General features: G+C 41.4%; 1 protein-coding gene across 1 annotated transcript in view; it reads right to left on the bottom strand.

The window, feature by feature from the left end:
• Positions 1–6,637: 6,637 nt before the first annotated feature.
• The window catches only part of LOC144763745 (GTP cyclohydrolase 1-like), a 45,565-nt gene continuing 38,375 nt past the window's right edge, over positions 6,638–13,827 (bottom strand). The window contains exons 5-6 of the mRNA XM_078649665.1: positions 12,005–12,089; positions 6,638–10,256 (exon numbers count right to left, since the gene is read on the bottom strand). Of these exons, the coding sequence (XP_078505791.1) occupies positions 10,130–10,256; positions 12,005–12,089 (212 nt within the window). The 3' untranslated portion in view covers positions 6,638–10,129. The remainder of the gene's footprint in view (positions 10,257–12,004; positions 12,090–13,827) is intronic.

Here is a 13,827-nt window from a genome sequence, read left to right as displayed (position 1 = left end):
CATTGCCAGAGGGACCCGAACATCAGATCCAGCCTGGGGAGTCAGTGCCGGTCCAGCTTGGAGTCTAGGTAATGGGAACCAGAACAGGCGTTGCTGGCAACTAGGACCGTAGTGAAGGTAGAATGCGGGAAGCACTGGGCCCATCAACACAAAGTGAAGTGTGTACCCTTGCCACTGTCTTGGACGAAAGACGGGGTCCCAAATCAGGACAGAGAACTCTTTGCGTGGATCCAGTTTTTTATGCCCAGCTCAGAGAGTCACAGAACGACAAGGAATGCAAGGAGGCTTTTGCTTGAGGTGACCCCTCTTGAAACAAGGGTTGCTGCAGATACTGCAGCATCAGGCCTCTGAGTCCTGGTCCCTAAGTGAATGCAAGTCTGCACCTCTGTTTATTGATCAAGAGGTGCCTGGGCTAACTGGGTACAACCTGTGGCCCCGACAAAAGAGCAGTGTGCCAGCAGAGCAACACAGGAGTTAGGGAAGGACTTGAGTTCAGGGTACAGGTGATGTGCCTTTGGTGCCTGTTAGATTGAAGTGAAGAATATTGGTGCACTGCCTGAGACATTGGACAGAATATTGGTTTTCTTCTTCAAACTGGGCTGTGATTGTATTCCTGAGTTGCAAGTTGTGCAGCTCCACCATGGGAGAAAACAATAAGAGCCTGCCTGTAAGGCTCAGACAGACACCGGGAGAAGACTCCCCTCTGGCTGGTTGTACAGCGGCTTCTATTCTTCAAGTACTTTTTAGCAATGTGCCCCTTTGGTTGTCCTATTTTTGAGCTGGAGCAGGCCTTTGCGGCTCCTGGTCCTAATACCCATGGCCCCATTTGGTCCTCCTGGTCCCCCAACACAAAGATTATTTTTGTGACAATGTGTAGTTGCTTTAAGATTTGGATTTGGAATATTATTGCTTCTGCAAGAAAAATATGTTTGCACACTTTGATAAATACTACTCTGTCCTCCTCCTGAACATATCATTGGTACCTTAGCCCTCATAAAGAAGAACACCGGAAGGTCTATCAATAAAATGTTTTCATCTAGACATAGCATCAGGCATATGCTGTTGGCTATTTCCAAACTGAATAAAATAGCCACTGAAATCCACTAGAACTCAGGGACACGGACTTGGACTGGCTGGTTATAGATTCTTCTCAGCTTGGGGCTGGAAATATTATCCACCTTATGTATACTTATTGCAATTTTTTGCTGCCTGTGTATTCAATGTGGCCCAATGCTCTGTTCCCTATGTATTTCCACCTGGACTTCTTGCACACCAGTTAAAATTAATGTGCCGAAAGTAAATGTTCAAACAGTAAGTGATCAAGAAATTAGCCAGTTGGTGTTAATTAATATGTAAGATAATGTTCAAGTGTCCTCTATTGTATAGCAGATGTCTTCAGCTAATACTAAAATGGCTATCTGTGGAAATCACAGAAATTACCGTTAGCATAAGCTGAAGCCATTTTGTTTGTGACAGCCATTTTAGTTAGCCAGGTGCTCGCCATATGCTTCTCACTCTTCACTGTTGCCTGCCCTTGTATTCTTCTTGAGTCATCAGTTACAGTTAACTCCTTCAGCACTGAGCCGAGGTAATGTATGCTCAGAAAGGCCTGTAGCTGCCAAAATGCATCTGTTTAAGTATATAACTGTCAGGCTATTCCAACTGATGTAAGGGTTTTTGTCACTCCTCCCACTCTGTTGACTAAGTAGTTTCCAGTTGTCCATATATGAGAAATATCTATTCACCTCTTTTTGAACCTCCATGCTTACACTGCAACTATCACAGTATATAAGCACCATGGTTTCTGTACTCCCTGGACTACCTCATACAGTGGCCTGAGGGTACCGTATTGACGTAGTCTCCCTCATGTGAGGTTAATAAGTGTATTCTCTATAATATTACAGCTTCCGTGCCAATTTCTTCTTTGTTGGTTTAAGGACTGATGAATCAGTGAGCCCCTAAAAAGGCTTTTTATTCCACACCCCGGATGAGTGGCTCATAGGTTGGTTTTAGTAGGTGCTGTCCTGGATGCCGGGGTTGTTTAAGGCCTTGTTGCCTTTGGTGGTGGTGTTGCGCTTGGCGTGTCTTATTTTGACAGCTAAAATAGGAGGAGCGTTTTTGGTTTAGGAAAGCGCTAAATATGTTGAGGGATAGAGTAGTGAGCATAAGGTGATCCCCTAGTAAATGGGAAGATAGGAAAAATAGTTGAAGAATCAACTAGAGGGGGGACTGGTGTCGGGAAAGAATAAAAATAAATGTTATAGACACATACACATCAGTATAAAATCCCAAACCCCAATACAAACATTTCAGCTACGGAATAGTTTTGAACCTATGTAAGTAGTTAACCATCCTAGGCTAATACATGGATGTGCTGAAAAGGATAACCGTAAGTTCTGCAGCAATACATAGGAAATACACATGAAATGTTGTATCGTCAATTTAGCTGCACTGAAACACATAGAATATACTTCTTTGCAGACTCAAACTTGACAGACATCAATACTTAGTACAGATGTCACAGCAAAGGTTACCACATCTCTTTCTGTTGAACAAACACAACGAGAGGCCATCAGTAGTATTTTCTTTTGCATTGTCATTGAGCACAAGATGTAAACATGGGTGGAGTCTGCCTTATGCAAGCCTGTTGAGAATGTGTTAAAGTTTGATAGGCTGGGCCCAATGACATCAAACAAGAGATAATCACTTGCTGTGCAGAAAAATTAAAATGATTTTCTATGATTATCTCACCCTTGATTTTGAGAACTAAAAGAAAAACCCACATGAGGGGGCTTATGCTAAACATGGACATATACTCAATTCTTGGAAATATTTACATGTGTTGGCAATATCTTATCTGTCCAGCTTGCATATAGGAATTTGTAACTCATGTTTTTGTGTGGCTTTCACAGTATATACCACTGGTTGTAATCCAGAGTGTTGAACTTCAGACTTTGGTCTCTTTTTGAGACCGGATGATTTTTCCAATTGAGTGATTGATTAAAACCATATTATTGTGTAAAAGTGTTTCATCTTACTTCATTAGTAGACTTTCCTCCCAACATGCACTTGTTTTCTGCCTTCCCACCTCCTGCCCACCCCCGGCACAATGTAGTGTTACAGAAGGGGTAGCACATGCTTATGCAGCTCCTTCTGCAATACTGATAGCGCTGGTGCAAATGTAGTATCAGCGCTATTTTGAGAGGGCATTCACTCATTTGTATGGTGTGGCTCCATGAAGAAAAGGAAATCACTTTGTGGCCATGTCACATTATGGACATGGGTGTTGAGACAAAGAATCAATCAGGAAGCACATTGATTGTGCAACACAAAGTGGTGGCACACACTCAGTTCGTCCCCTGAGTGCAGCCCTCTGGAGGGATTAAAAGGAGTCCTATGGTTTGCCCCGGATAGCCACTTCAAGAGGGTGCAGTCACTTACTATGCCCACCAGCAGGTAATCTCTCTTACCAATTCAAAGTGTAGACAGGTCATCGCCTGCAAAGAGAATGACTGAGCGGCTGATTCAGACAGCTTCTTCGTCTTTCACTAATGCAATGCACCCAGAGGCAATAAGGTGTCTACAAACAATTGACAAGTTATTGGTAAAACCGTGTCCTGTGAGGTTCAGCTGCATTCTGTTCCTACAAGTACAGAGTCAGTAAAGATCACGTCTTCTCGCACTTGCAACATCTGGAACTCCCCTTCCTTAACTGCAAACCTCTCAGCTAAGTAACTTAGATTTTCTGACTGTTTCTTTTCTGAATTACATAGTTGATCTGTGATTTTTTATCACACTTTTTTTTTCATTATGTTCTACTTAATTACCTAACTCTGACAAAGTAAATAGGTCTGGATTTTCATAAGTGAAAGTGCTTTAGTGAAAGGTGAGATCTTGAGTCTGGTTATGTTATGTTATGTTACTGGGCATTTATAATGCGCATGGCTACTCCCAGGAGTGTCCCGGCGCTGAAAAAGAGAACCAATCACAGAACAGAAAGAGCACGCCCCTAACTGCCACTTTACTGCATAAAAAGCCAGGTTTTTACACCTCGTCTGAAGCTGAGGAGATCCTGGGCCTGACGTAAGGCAGGTGGCAGGTTATTCCAAAGTTGGGAGGCTACCACCTGAAAAGAATGACCACCCAGATGAGAACGGGAAAACCTAGGAATAGTGGAGAGATCCTGGGTAGACGACCTCGGACTTCTGGATGGAGCATAATGCGTAATTCTGTTCCTCAATTATGGGGCCCCTATGTTGTGAAAAGCCTTGTAGGCCAACACCAGTACTTTAAAATGTGTCCTTTTGTGCACCGAAAGCCAGTACAGGGACTTCAGATAGGGGATTATATGAGCCCCTATGCCCACCATAAGAAGGGCTCTTGCCGCGGCGTTTTGCACCACCTGTAACCAGCCAAGAAGATAGTCAGGGAAACCGAGATACAGCACATTATCATAGCCCAGCTGTGATATAATTAATGATTGAACTACTTTTTTCCTATGAGGGACTGGGAGTAGTGGAAGAAAGTTCCTCAAAATGTTCAGCAGGCCGCAGCATGTGCCCACCACAGCTTGGACCTGGGACTTCATGGTTATGTCAGAGTCCATTTTTACCCCAAGGTTTTTGACAGTGGTGGCTGAACTTGCGGGGGGAGACATATTTCGAGGCCACAGCTTCCCCATTCCTCACCTGGGTTATACCCAAAGAAGATAATTTTCTCTTTTTCAGAATTACACATAAACTGGTTCAGTTTAAACCATGCAAACACTTTGGACAGGTAAGTGTTTATCTCGCTCCCATTCAGGGCCATATCCTTCCCGCAGGTGAACAGTAGCTGTGTATCATCGGCATACGATATAACCTTTGCACCGTACTGTTCTGCCAGCAGTCCCAGAGGGGCCATGAACACATTAAACAGAGTGGGACTTAGAATAGATCCCTGTGGAACATCAACCTTCAGAGATGGAATGGGGGCCGAAAACGGGGGAGACCACACTATTTGCTGGTGGCCTTCCAGGTAAGATGTAAACCATCGGAGGACCGTACCACCGATGCCACAGTCCAGTAATCTGTGCAAAAGAAGGGCATGGGGCATGGTTTTGAAGGCCATCGAGAGGTCCAGCAATATCAATACGGCTTTGCCTCCTCCATCTGGAGTAGTTTTAATAGTTTCAGATACCTCCAACAGAGCCATCTCTGTACTGAAATTGGCTCTGAACCCTGACTGGCTGGGATGTAATACATGATTGGCCTCAACAAACCCAGAGATGATCTTGTTGACATATTTCTCCAACACCTTGGTGAAAAAAGGCAACAGAGAAATTGGCCTATAATTGGCAGCCACAGAGGGATCGGCTGACGATTTCTTTAAGAGTGGTAGGATTTTCCCGTGTTTCCACCTAGCTGGCATTATGCCCTCTGACAGTGAGAGTTTCAGGACCTGATTAACAGCAGGGGTTCTTTGGATAAGGGAATAGGTCACCACATAAATGATCCTTTGTTTACGTAAATTAATGGAAGAGTGAGTGCCTAGATATGTGATTTTGTGAGTGAATGAATGTGAGATTGCTTGCTTGCTTGGGTAGATGAGTGATTGAGTACATTGATGTATGAATGAGTGACTGCGTGAGTGGGTCGATGAAGTGGCCAAGGATGGTGCCATGGTAAAATGACTTGTGTAATAGGGCAAGGGCAGTGTTTTGGGGGAAAGGGCAAAGTGTGATGGGCCATGGGTAGGATGATGGGGTCAGGCCCTGTTCTGAGTTAGGAGAAGTATATTGGGTACGTGAAATATGAGGGGTCACCTCACTATGCACAGTGTTGAGGTAAATGTTTACTGGAAAGGTGTGAAGGGAGTGGGTGGACTGTGTGGGTCTGCAAGAGTGTCCAAGGTAGGCTGGGTGCCATGTATGATGAGCAGGACCCTCTAAGTAACTGTCAAAGTTATTAATTTCTATAATTCACACAAACTCCTCCGTGTTCACTCTTACAACATTGATTTGGGATTTTAACAAAAGTGTGTTTGTTTTAAATTGCTGGCCTAATAGTAGCTCTGATGGAGACTGCTCTAGCGCACGACCTATGGTGACTGATGCCCTGCAAGTCCCAGCTCTGTTCAATGAGGTGGAGTGGCCTCTGAAGACCAGGACTAGGATCAAGAACTACACACTTTACAGGTGGTTCTGACCACCATTCCCTGAGCCACCTTGAGCGTAGGGTGGGAGGCTGTTCTGTAGAACTAGCCATTTATTCATGAATGCTTTCTACAGCCCACATCCAGGACGTTTGGAAAGCAGGCAAAAATACCTTCGACTTTCTAATCCAGTGCCAGCGTTCCAAATTTCACATGGGGTGACGAGCACGCTACCCTAAAAAGAGTGCTGTATGTCTTTTGCTTTGTAGCGGTCTCTTGAAAATGTACTTTTTGGTGTGGAAGTAATCATTGTGGAAGCAGTGCATCACATCTAAATTATTAGCATTTTTAGCAGAAGCCTGTGTAATTCTGAAGCCCTGGCAGATCACTGGTGATGACAAAAAGTTTCATGATTGAAGTAAATGGCCCTCGGCTAGAACACCACCTCTTTGGTTAGATGCTCCTTGTATGTCTGCTCTGGAAAGAATGATACTCTAGGCGGGAACAGTTTCTGAAAGTTGATCTTTAATGGCAGTATATCATAAGGAAGATTCAAAATGGTGGTTCTCCATCCCCAAAAGACCGATCACTCAGTAAGTCAAAGAAAGACATTCACAACATTGTCAAACAGAACACGTTAGGATGACCCCAGGCATTGTCCATCAAAATATTTTGTCTTCACTAGTTTACAACAGAATGCCTTTGTGTAAGCATTTCAGGTACTTAATAGCATTTAACACACATAACTTCTGACATAGACTGCCTTCACATAGAACGATAAGAAACCTCAAACATTATTTCCATACACCAATCAATAAAAACATAATAATTTGAAACCACAGTTTGACATATTTTGATAATCGTCCTGGAGATTTTTTTTCAAACAAGGCCTCTGTGAAAGTTAAGTTTAATTGAAGCTGAGAGAAGAGTGTTGTAGACAGTATAGGGCATAGCTCGGTCAACTTTCAGATAGCACCAGTATTGAGTCAGTTATTTTCAGTTTACTTTCGTGTCAAAAGCCCAGTTTCTGCAGACAAATATAGAAATACCTCTTATACTGCAAATGCTGTCATTGATAGCATACATTTCATTTTTTTAAAAGGACACTAACATTTTCGTAAAATATTTGTCAAAATTCAAAATTACGCATTTCCACACAACTTTGAATTAGAGCTGCCTCTATGTTCTATTTTACGGGACACAAAATAGGTTAGCATGTATGTCATTTTTTTAATCGATAACCATTTTATGACTGAGCTCTCGATCACATTCACATTTGAGACTTAAATCTAGCTATCTAAAATACAGATAAATATCTATTTATATATTTATATCTATATATCTATATATATATATATATAATGGCCTAGTGGTGCCTTTCTAATGCACACCATCTACATGTATGCATAAATAAATAGGTGTCGATGAATGGGACCTCTTGTTGGTTTTAAAAGCTACTTTATGATCCATGAAGTTCATTATAAATTGAGAATAGCAATCAATTTGACAATGTCTCTCTATTGTACATATAAACGCATTAAAGCCACAAAAACGGGGTAACTATTTCCTGTTTCTATATGCTTTTTGATGGTAGTTCCCTAAGTGGTCGCTTAGTCATGCTTTGTCCTAAAAACTGGTCTCAGGTTTTAGACTGTCAAGGGCTTTTGATACTGGGAGTAGTGACTTCCACAACAGGTTCACAAGTACAGCTCTCTTCTCATTGATGTTGGCCATAAAAATGTGGATACAACTTGTGAAAACAGAGTTGTGTACACCATATCTAAAAAACGTTGTGGCCTGTATGATATCGGAATTGGCAAAGATGATTTGCATTTCACTCACGAAGCCTAAAGTTTTATCTTATCTTGTTTCCTACATAGATTAAACTAAAGTTGCACTCTGATTCTTTACATCATTTCAGCTCTTAATGTTGCAGTTTTGTATTATATATTATTTTATTTAATTAGATGATGAACTCGGCGGTAATGCAACCTTCAGTGACTGAACAAGTTGTTGCATGGGACAGTGTACCAGGATCTCAATAGTGATTGCTGGGTCAACCAAACAGCAGTTACATCCTGTTTTTTAAAAGATAACATAAATTACGAATCACATTACACTGAGATGGTACATTCCTTAATTTAAGTTGAAACTAATGTGAAACTTTTCAAATTGATGCCACCCAAATACAGTTTCGGTGGTGACCACAAGCATGATCTATGCGTGTTACTAATGTCCGTATAAATACATAGCCACTAAAAAAAATTAGCTAGCCCTCTACGTTCATACTTGCAGGTCGACTGAGCAGATGGGTAAAACACCAAATGTGTAGTAAAAATTATATGGGCCCTTCAATTCTTGAGGAAATCTTCCTAAGGCAAGTATAAGAGCTTGCATTGGCAGGATGTTCTGGTGACAATAGAGTGTCTTCGCTTGAAGATAATGTCTTCAAACGTTGTCACCCCAGTGCCATTCACACAATCGAGAAATCCTTAAGAGGTGGCTCTTGTTTGCCAAATCTCTTCAAATCCTAGCATTGCTGACTTGACTTGACTTGCCTATTCTTTGAGGTAGATACAGTGAATCACAGGGCACTTCAGTCTATAACATGAGGGTAAAGTAGTCAGAAGGAGATAGAAGGCACTTTGTGTTCTGCTAAATAACATCAATTGGTCGCCACAAAGTTTTGTTTTTTTACAACACTTCCAATGGTTGTGAGCTGGCGTTCATTCTAATTCCATTAAGTCTATTGTTTATTAAAGCATGGGTTTATGAAGCATTAAATTCTGATCATTAATGGAAGTTATTGTTTTAATGGTTTGAACAGTATAAATATTTTGGGATTTGGTCCTCTTTGATTTCTGAACCCCAAGCAATGTGGCCAGAATAATTGACTATGAATATGTGATTACAAGTCCAAGTTATAATGACTTATACTTATTTAAATAATATGGATATGAAAATAATATGAAATGAAAAACTGTACATTTAGGGTATTGGCATTAAAACTACATGTTGCCCCTTGTCTATCGCTAAGATCACAAGATATTGGAAGTTAGACATGCGCACTGCTTTCCCGATTGCTCCAAGTCGAGCTATGGACCATGGCTGCAACTGGTACCATAGATTATTGAGAGATGACTTCGGCTTACAGGCTAGTCCTGGTTTCAGTGTTTGAAATCCAACTATTTTACAATGTATTCTCTAAGAAGCGCCAGCTGTATAGTTCCATGGATCACTTCACATTATAGACCCTCCAGGCTCCTGTCCGGTGTTTGCTGAGGAGCGCAAAATGACCTGGAGCAAGAAAACTCATCTCAGTGCAAGAGCCACGATTTGTTCGCCTTAGTTTAAAGTGTAACAGGCTAAATATATGCACCCTCACTGATGTTGATATGGGGCACAAACACCAAAGTTGGCATTTTCACCTACTGTACTGTGCCAGTTTGGTGACCTATAGAAAAGTAGCAAATGTTATGGTTGTGGAAACATCTAACAAATCCAAAATCTCTATACTCAATGCAACCCGAGTGTTGTAATCAGAACCCACTTCTGTTCTTGTTTTAATCTCATGTTACTCAATGGTGGGAGTGACAGGGTCAAAAGAAATCTTTCAGACAGTTCATACACTACAAACTATACCTTCCTTACCATGGCGTGCTGCTCATGGAGGCTCGCATAAGAAGAACGAGAAGCTATCCTGCGCATTTCGAGTTGGGGCAAAGTTGTTAATGCAATGGCATCATTACACCAGACTAAAGACATGGAAAGCAGAGGGAGAATCAGAAGGCCAGGTAGGCCACAAGAGTTCTCTTGAGTCCAGAAAGCTATATTGTATATAAAACACGGAGTAAACGCAGGATTATACCAAGGGGAACATGAATATTATAAAAAAAACGATATAGTGACACTCTTCAGTTAGGCAAGTTTCATTTACAGAGACATGTTGTACATAGCACCATGATGTGATAACATTTTCCAGTGGCAGCAGCGGGCATCAGCCCTTGATAAGGCTGAGAAACTCCTCTCTTGTTTTGGGATCTTCGCGAAAGACTCCAAGCATGGTACTGGTCACAGTCCTGCTGCCCATTTTCTGCACTCCTCTCATGACCATGCACATGTGCCTGGGGGTTGAAATAAACATAGGACATTAAAGGATGAAAACAGCATCTCGTCATCACAACAATGTACTACGAGCCCAAGAGCACCCTTCTGTAGTCCTCTGTTTACAGCTGACACGCTTCACTCTAAAAAGCTTTATCTAGGTTTGATTTTAACAACAACAGAGATTTTGGGCACTTGTGATAATTATTTGCTTCATTACCTACTAAAAGTGCAACTTCTCATGAGATCCTCAACAATTCTTCAAATGCAGAAGACCAGGAGGGGCACACCAGGAGCCTACTCAAATATTTTATTGTGCACCATGATCAATGATACCCATCTTCTGCATACTCTTTCGCAAAGAAAAGTGAATATATTACTAAAAGGAGACCATCTCTCCTGCAGTGTTTGCACTGTACAATGCTACTATTGTTAACAGCTAAATACACTTGTGAGCACAACCTTCCCACACGGTGCTTGCGTTCAATTCCAATTTGCAAAAGGCATCAGAGCGACCATATCTTATCCTAATTACATATTTCATTGCCGAAGACTGACGTTTAAAATATCGCAGGCATTTCATAATGTGAAATTTCTTTTTCATAGGTTTACGAAGTTACTGCAAATTGAACAGAGCTTAATTTACCAGGCCTTGTAATCATTTACAGCACTGCGATCACAGCGGATTGGGCAAATGGTCGGTAAGACTTGTTTGGAAACGAGATCAAAGCTGCTCCGAATTTCATGGTCAAAGGGAAAAGGGAGGCAAAGTGCATGTATGTACAGTGACGTATGCATGCATCTTGTTCGGGTGGAAATGTGTTTTCTATATTTATCTGTCTTCTGCATGCCAACGAACGCTGTCACAATTTACGAAGGCTGTGAGCTGTTGCAAGCGCTTCCTTCCTTCAAGATCGCAAAGGAGCGCTACAGCTGCCTTCCTCCACCGAAGTCTAAAACAACCTATGCATTTAACTTAGCTGAAAATATTTTAGAAAGCTTGGGCCATTAGGGCTGTGGAGCAGTGTACACTTTGCTAAAAATACAAATGCTTGTCCGTGGAGATTAGTCAAGCTAAATACATGTATGGGTTTGTGTCTTTTCCAAGTCCGTGGAGACGAGGAGAGTGAGGATGACAGAGGCATCTGGTCGAAGATTACGTCACAGCATGGCCCCGAACACCTGGATTCAGGCAGAAATGATTCCTGCGCCTGGACTAAAACATGACTACTCAAATAGAAACGCTTAAAAAATCCAGCGCTTCACCTTGAGAGCGTGTAGCCAGGGCCTTAGGCGGTGCGCTCAACTTGTCGGTCAAATACAAGGCGTCACACCCCACAAGAAGCACAACTCGGTGAAACTGACACAGTATGTTCTGTATGCGTGTTTTTTCAGACTGTTGCGTGCTACAGACCTTATCCACATCTAAATGAAACTGCGTTAACGAACCAGTATCTGGTACCCGCAGCTGCTGTACATGTAAACACTCTATTGTTTCGCTAGATGGTATAAGCAGCTTAACATGCCAATTTCCCGAAGCCACACAGCTAATTAACTGCACATCCGCAGGTGGATGACATGTTTATCATTGTGCTTTTCCGGTCACACGTAAGGTGTGCAAACAAAGCCTCCAGATCCTTCAAAATGAGACTCAGTGGGAGCACGTGCAGCCCCCATCTCCCCCCCCCCCCACACACACACACACACCAGTCTTACATCCCACACCGCCTTATAGGTAACGCAGCCCAGGACATGGCCGATGACTTACGCTGCTTCGATCACCACCGCCACACCCGCAGGCTGCAGGGCTTCTGTAATGGCGACTGCAATCTGCTTGGTCAGCCTCTCTTGAACTGGAAATAAAGAAAGGACAATTAATAGTGCCCAGGAGGAGGGCGCGAGCTCACACTATTGTTTCTGCAACAGAGCTACAGACAGTCATGCTAGTAGGAGCTCCTACACTTCATGTATTCCAAGTCAGAATACCATAGGGAACTATGTAGCATAAGAGGGTCTGGTACTACTTAAAAGGAGGATATACTGTTAGAGTACTTGGTACTACTCCGAGAAAAGTACACGCCATGAGCCTGTCACCTAAAACCTTAGTGAGAAAGGTAGGCCTCGACTTCTGCAGGTAACTACTTTGCTGAGAGTAAACACTTTTTAGGTATGCACAAAGAATCCCAGGAATTTAACGAGTCTTAGATGTCCTGCAGTGTTCGAAATTTACACGTGCAGAATTTTAATCATGCGCACAATTGTTCTTGTGTGAATAGTGAACAGATGTGTATTTATATATATATATATATATATATATTTATATATATATTATACATTATATATTATATAATATATATATGTATATATATATTAAATTATATATATATTTATATATATATATATATATATACATAGGAAAATATTTTTCACTATGGCAAAATCTCTTCCCCTGATCCCGAATTCACACTATGAAAGAACACTTACTGCTACTTTTTTACATGAGTAAATGTGTGTGCATTTCCGGGGTGAGGGTACTACCTGAAAAATATTTTTGGAAACTTATGAATGTTTACTTTAGTTTGCAGTGCTCCCCCTCATACACTTAAATTATCACAATCCCATCATAATCCCCTAACCTACAAACGAAGGTGTTTAACCATACTAGAAGATTTATCAAATTCTTAGTTCACTTTACAATTGAAAATGAACTTTACATGTATTTTACCTTTATAAATTGCAGGTTTATGCATCAACAAGCTTTTTTTTGCCTCGAAGTTTTCTGACTCAGGCAAGTAAAGAATCTTGAGTGAGCACGGGCACTTCTGTTATGTGCATTCTGGACAGTCATTGAAAACACGTTTTTAATATTTGATCGAGTTTTAAGATTTTTTTTGTAGTGCCACGTATGGTGGCTCCTTCCAGCCACTTTTGAGTGAATTTATAAATAGTTACATTAATATTGGTGAGTGGTTAAACATAATCAGGTATTAGTATTGTGTTAGGTTCTTTGCAACTTCATCTTCTGGGGTAAGGTGGTTATTCCTGGGGAATGGCTATGGGTCATATGTAGTACAGAAGACTCGGTGAGTGACAGGGAGTGGCCATTGTGCAATGTTTGTGGTCTGAATCTGGCCGAATCAACTTTGCTCTTTCACCACATCATAGCTCAGGCAAAGGTCTCAGTTAAAAGTTCAGTTTTCAAGAAACTTCTCAAGATGAAATAGATTGGATCTAAACGATGACAGCAACTAAAGAAATTAATAATGTTTTTCCAGTTTCTTGAATGTTAAATGTGTGGTGTGGGAACTGAATGCACAATGTTGCTATCGATTATGGATTGTGGCTGCTTCTTTTTTTTTTTTACATGGCCAGTACTTTTATGTTAATGGCAATGAAAAAAGAAAAAAGAAAAAAAACACATATATTTCATTGCAGAGACAAAAATTACAATAGGAAATCGAAATGTGGAAGACTCCAACGGTACTTCACAGCTATCTGTAGGTGAATTTATAACTATTGAGCAGGGCTATAGATTTGAAAGTGTGATTCAGGCGGGATAAGTATGATTTTTCCCAACACATATAGCAGCAT

The sequence above is a fragment of the Lissotriton helveticus genome, chromosome 6 (genome assembly GCF_964261635.1).
Source record: "Lissotriton helveticus chromosome 6, aLisHel1.1, whole genome shotgun sequence".
Taxonomy (NCBI): domain Eukaryota; kingdom Metazoa; phylum Chordata; class Amphibia; order Caudata; family Salamandridae; genus Lissotriton; species Lissotriton helveticus.
Note: the sequence above shows the minus strand (reverse complement) of the source record. Positions and strands in the feature narration are given on the sequence as shown.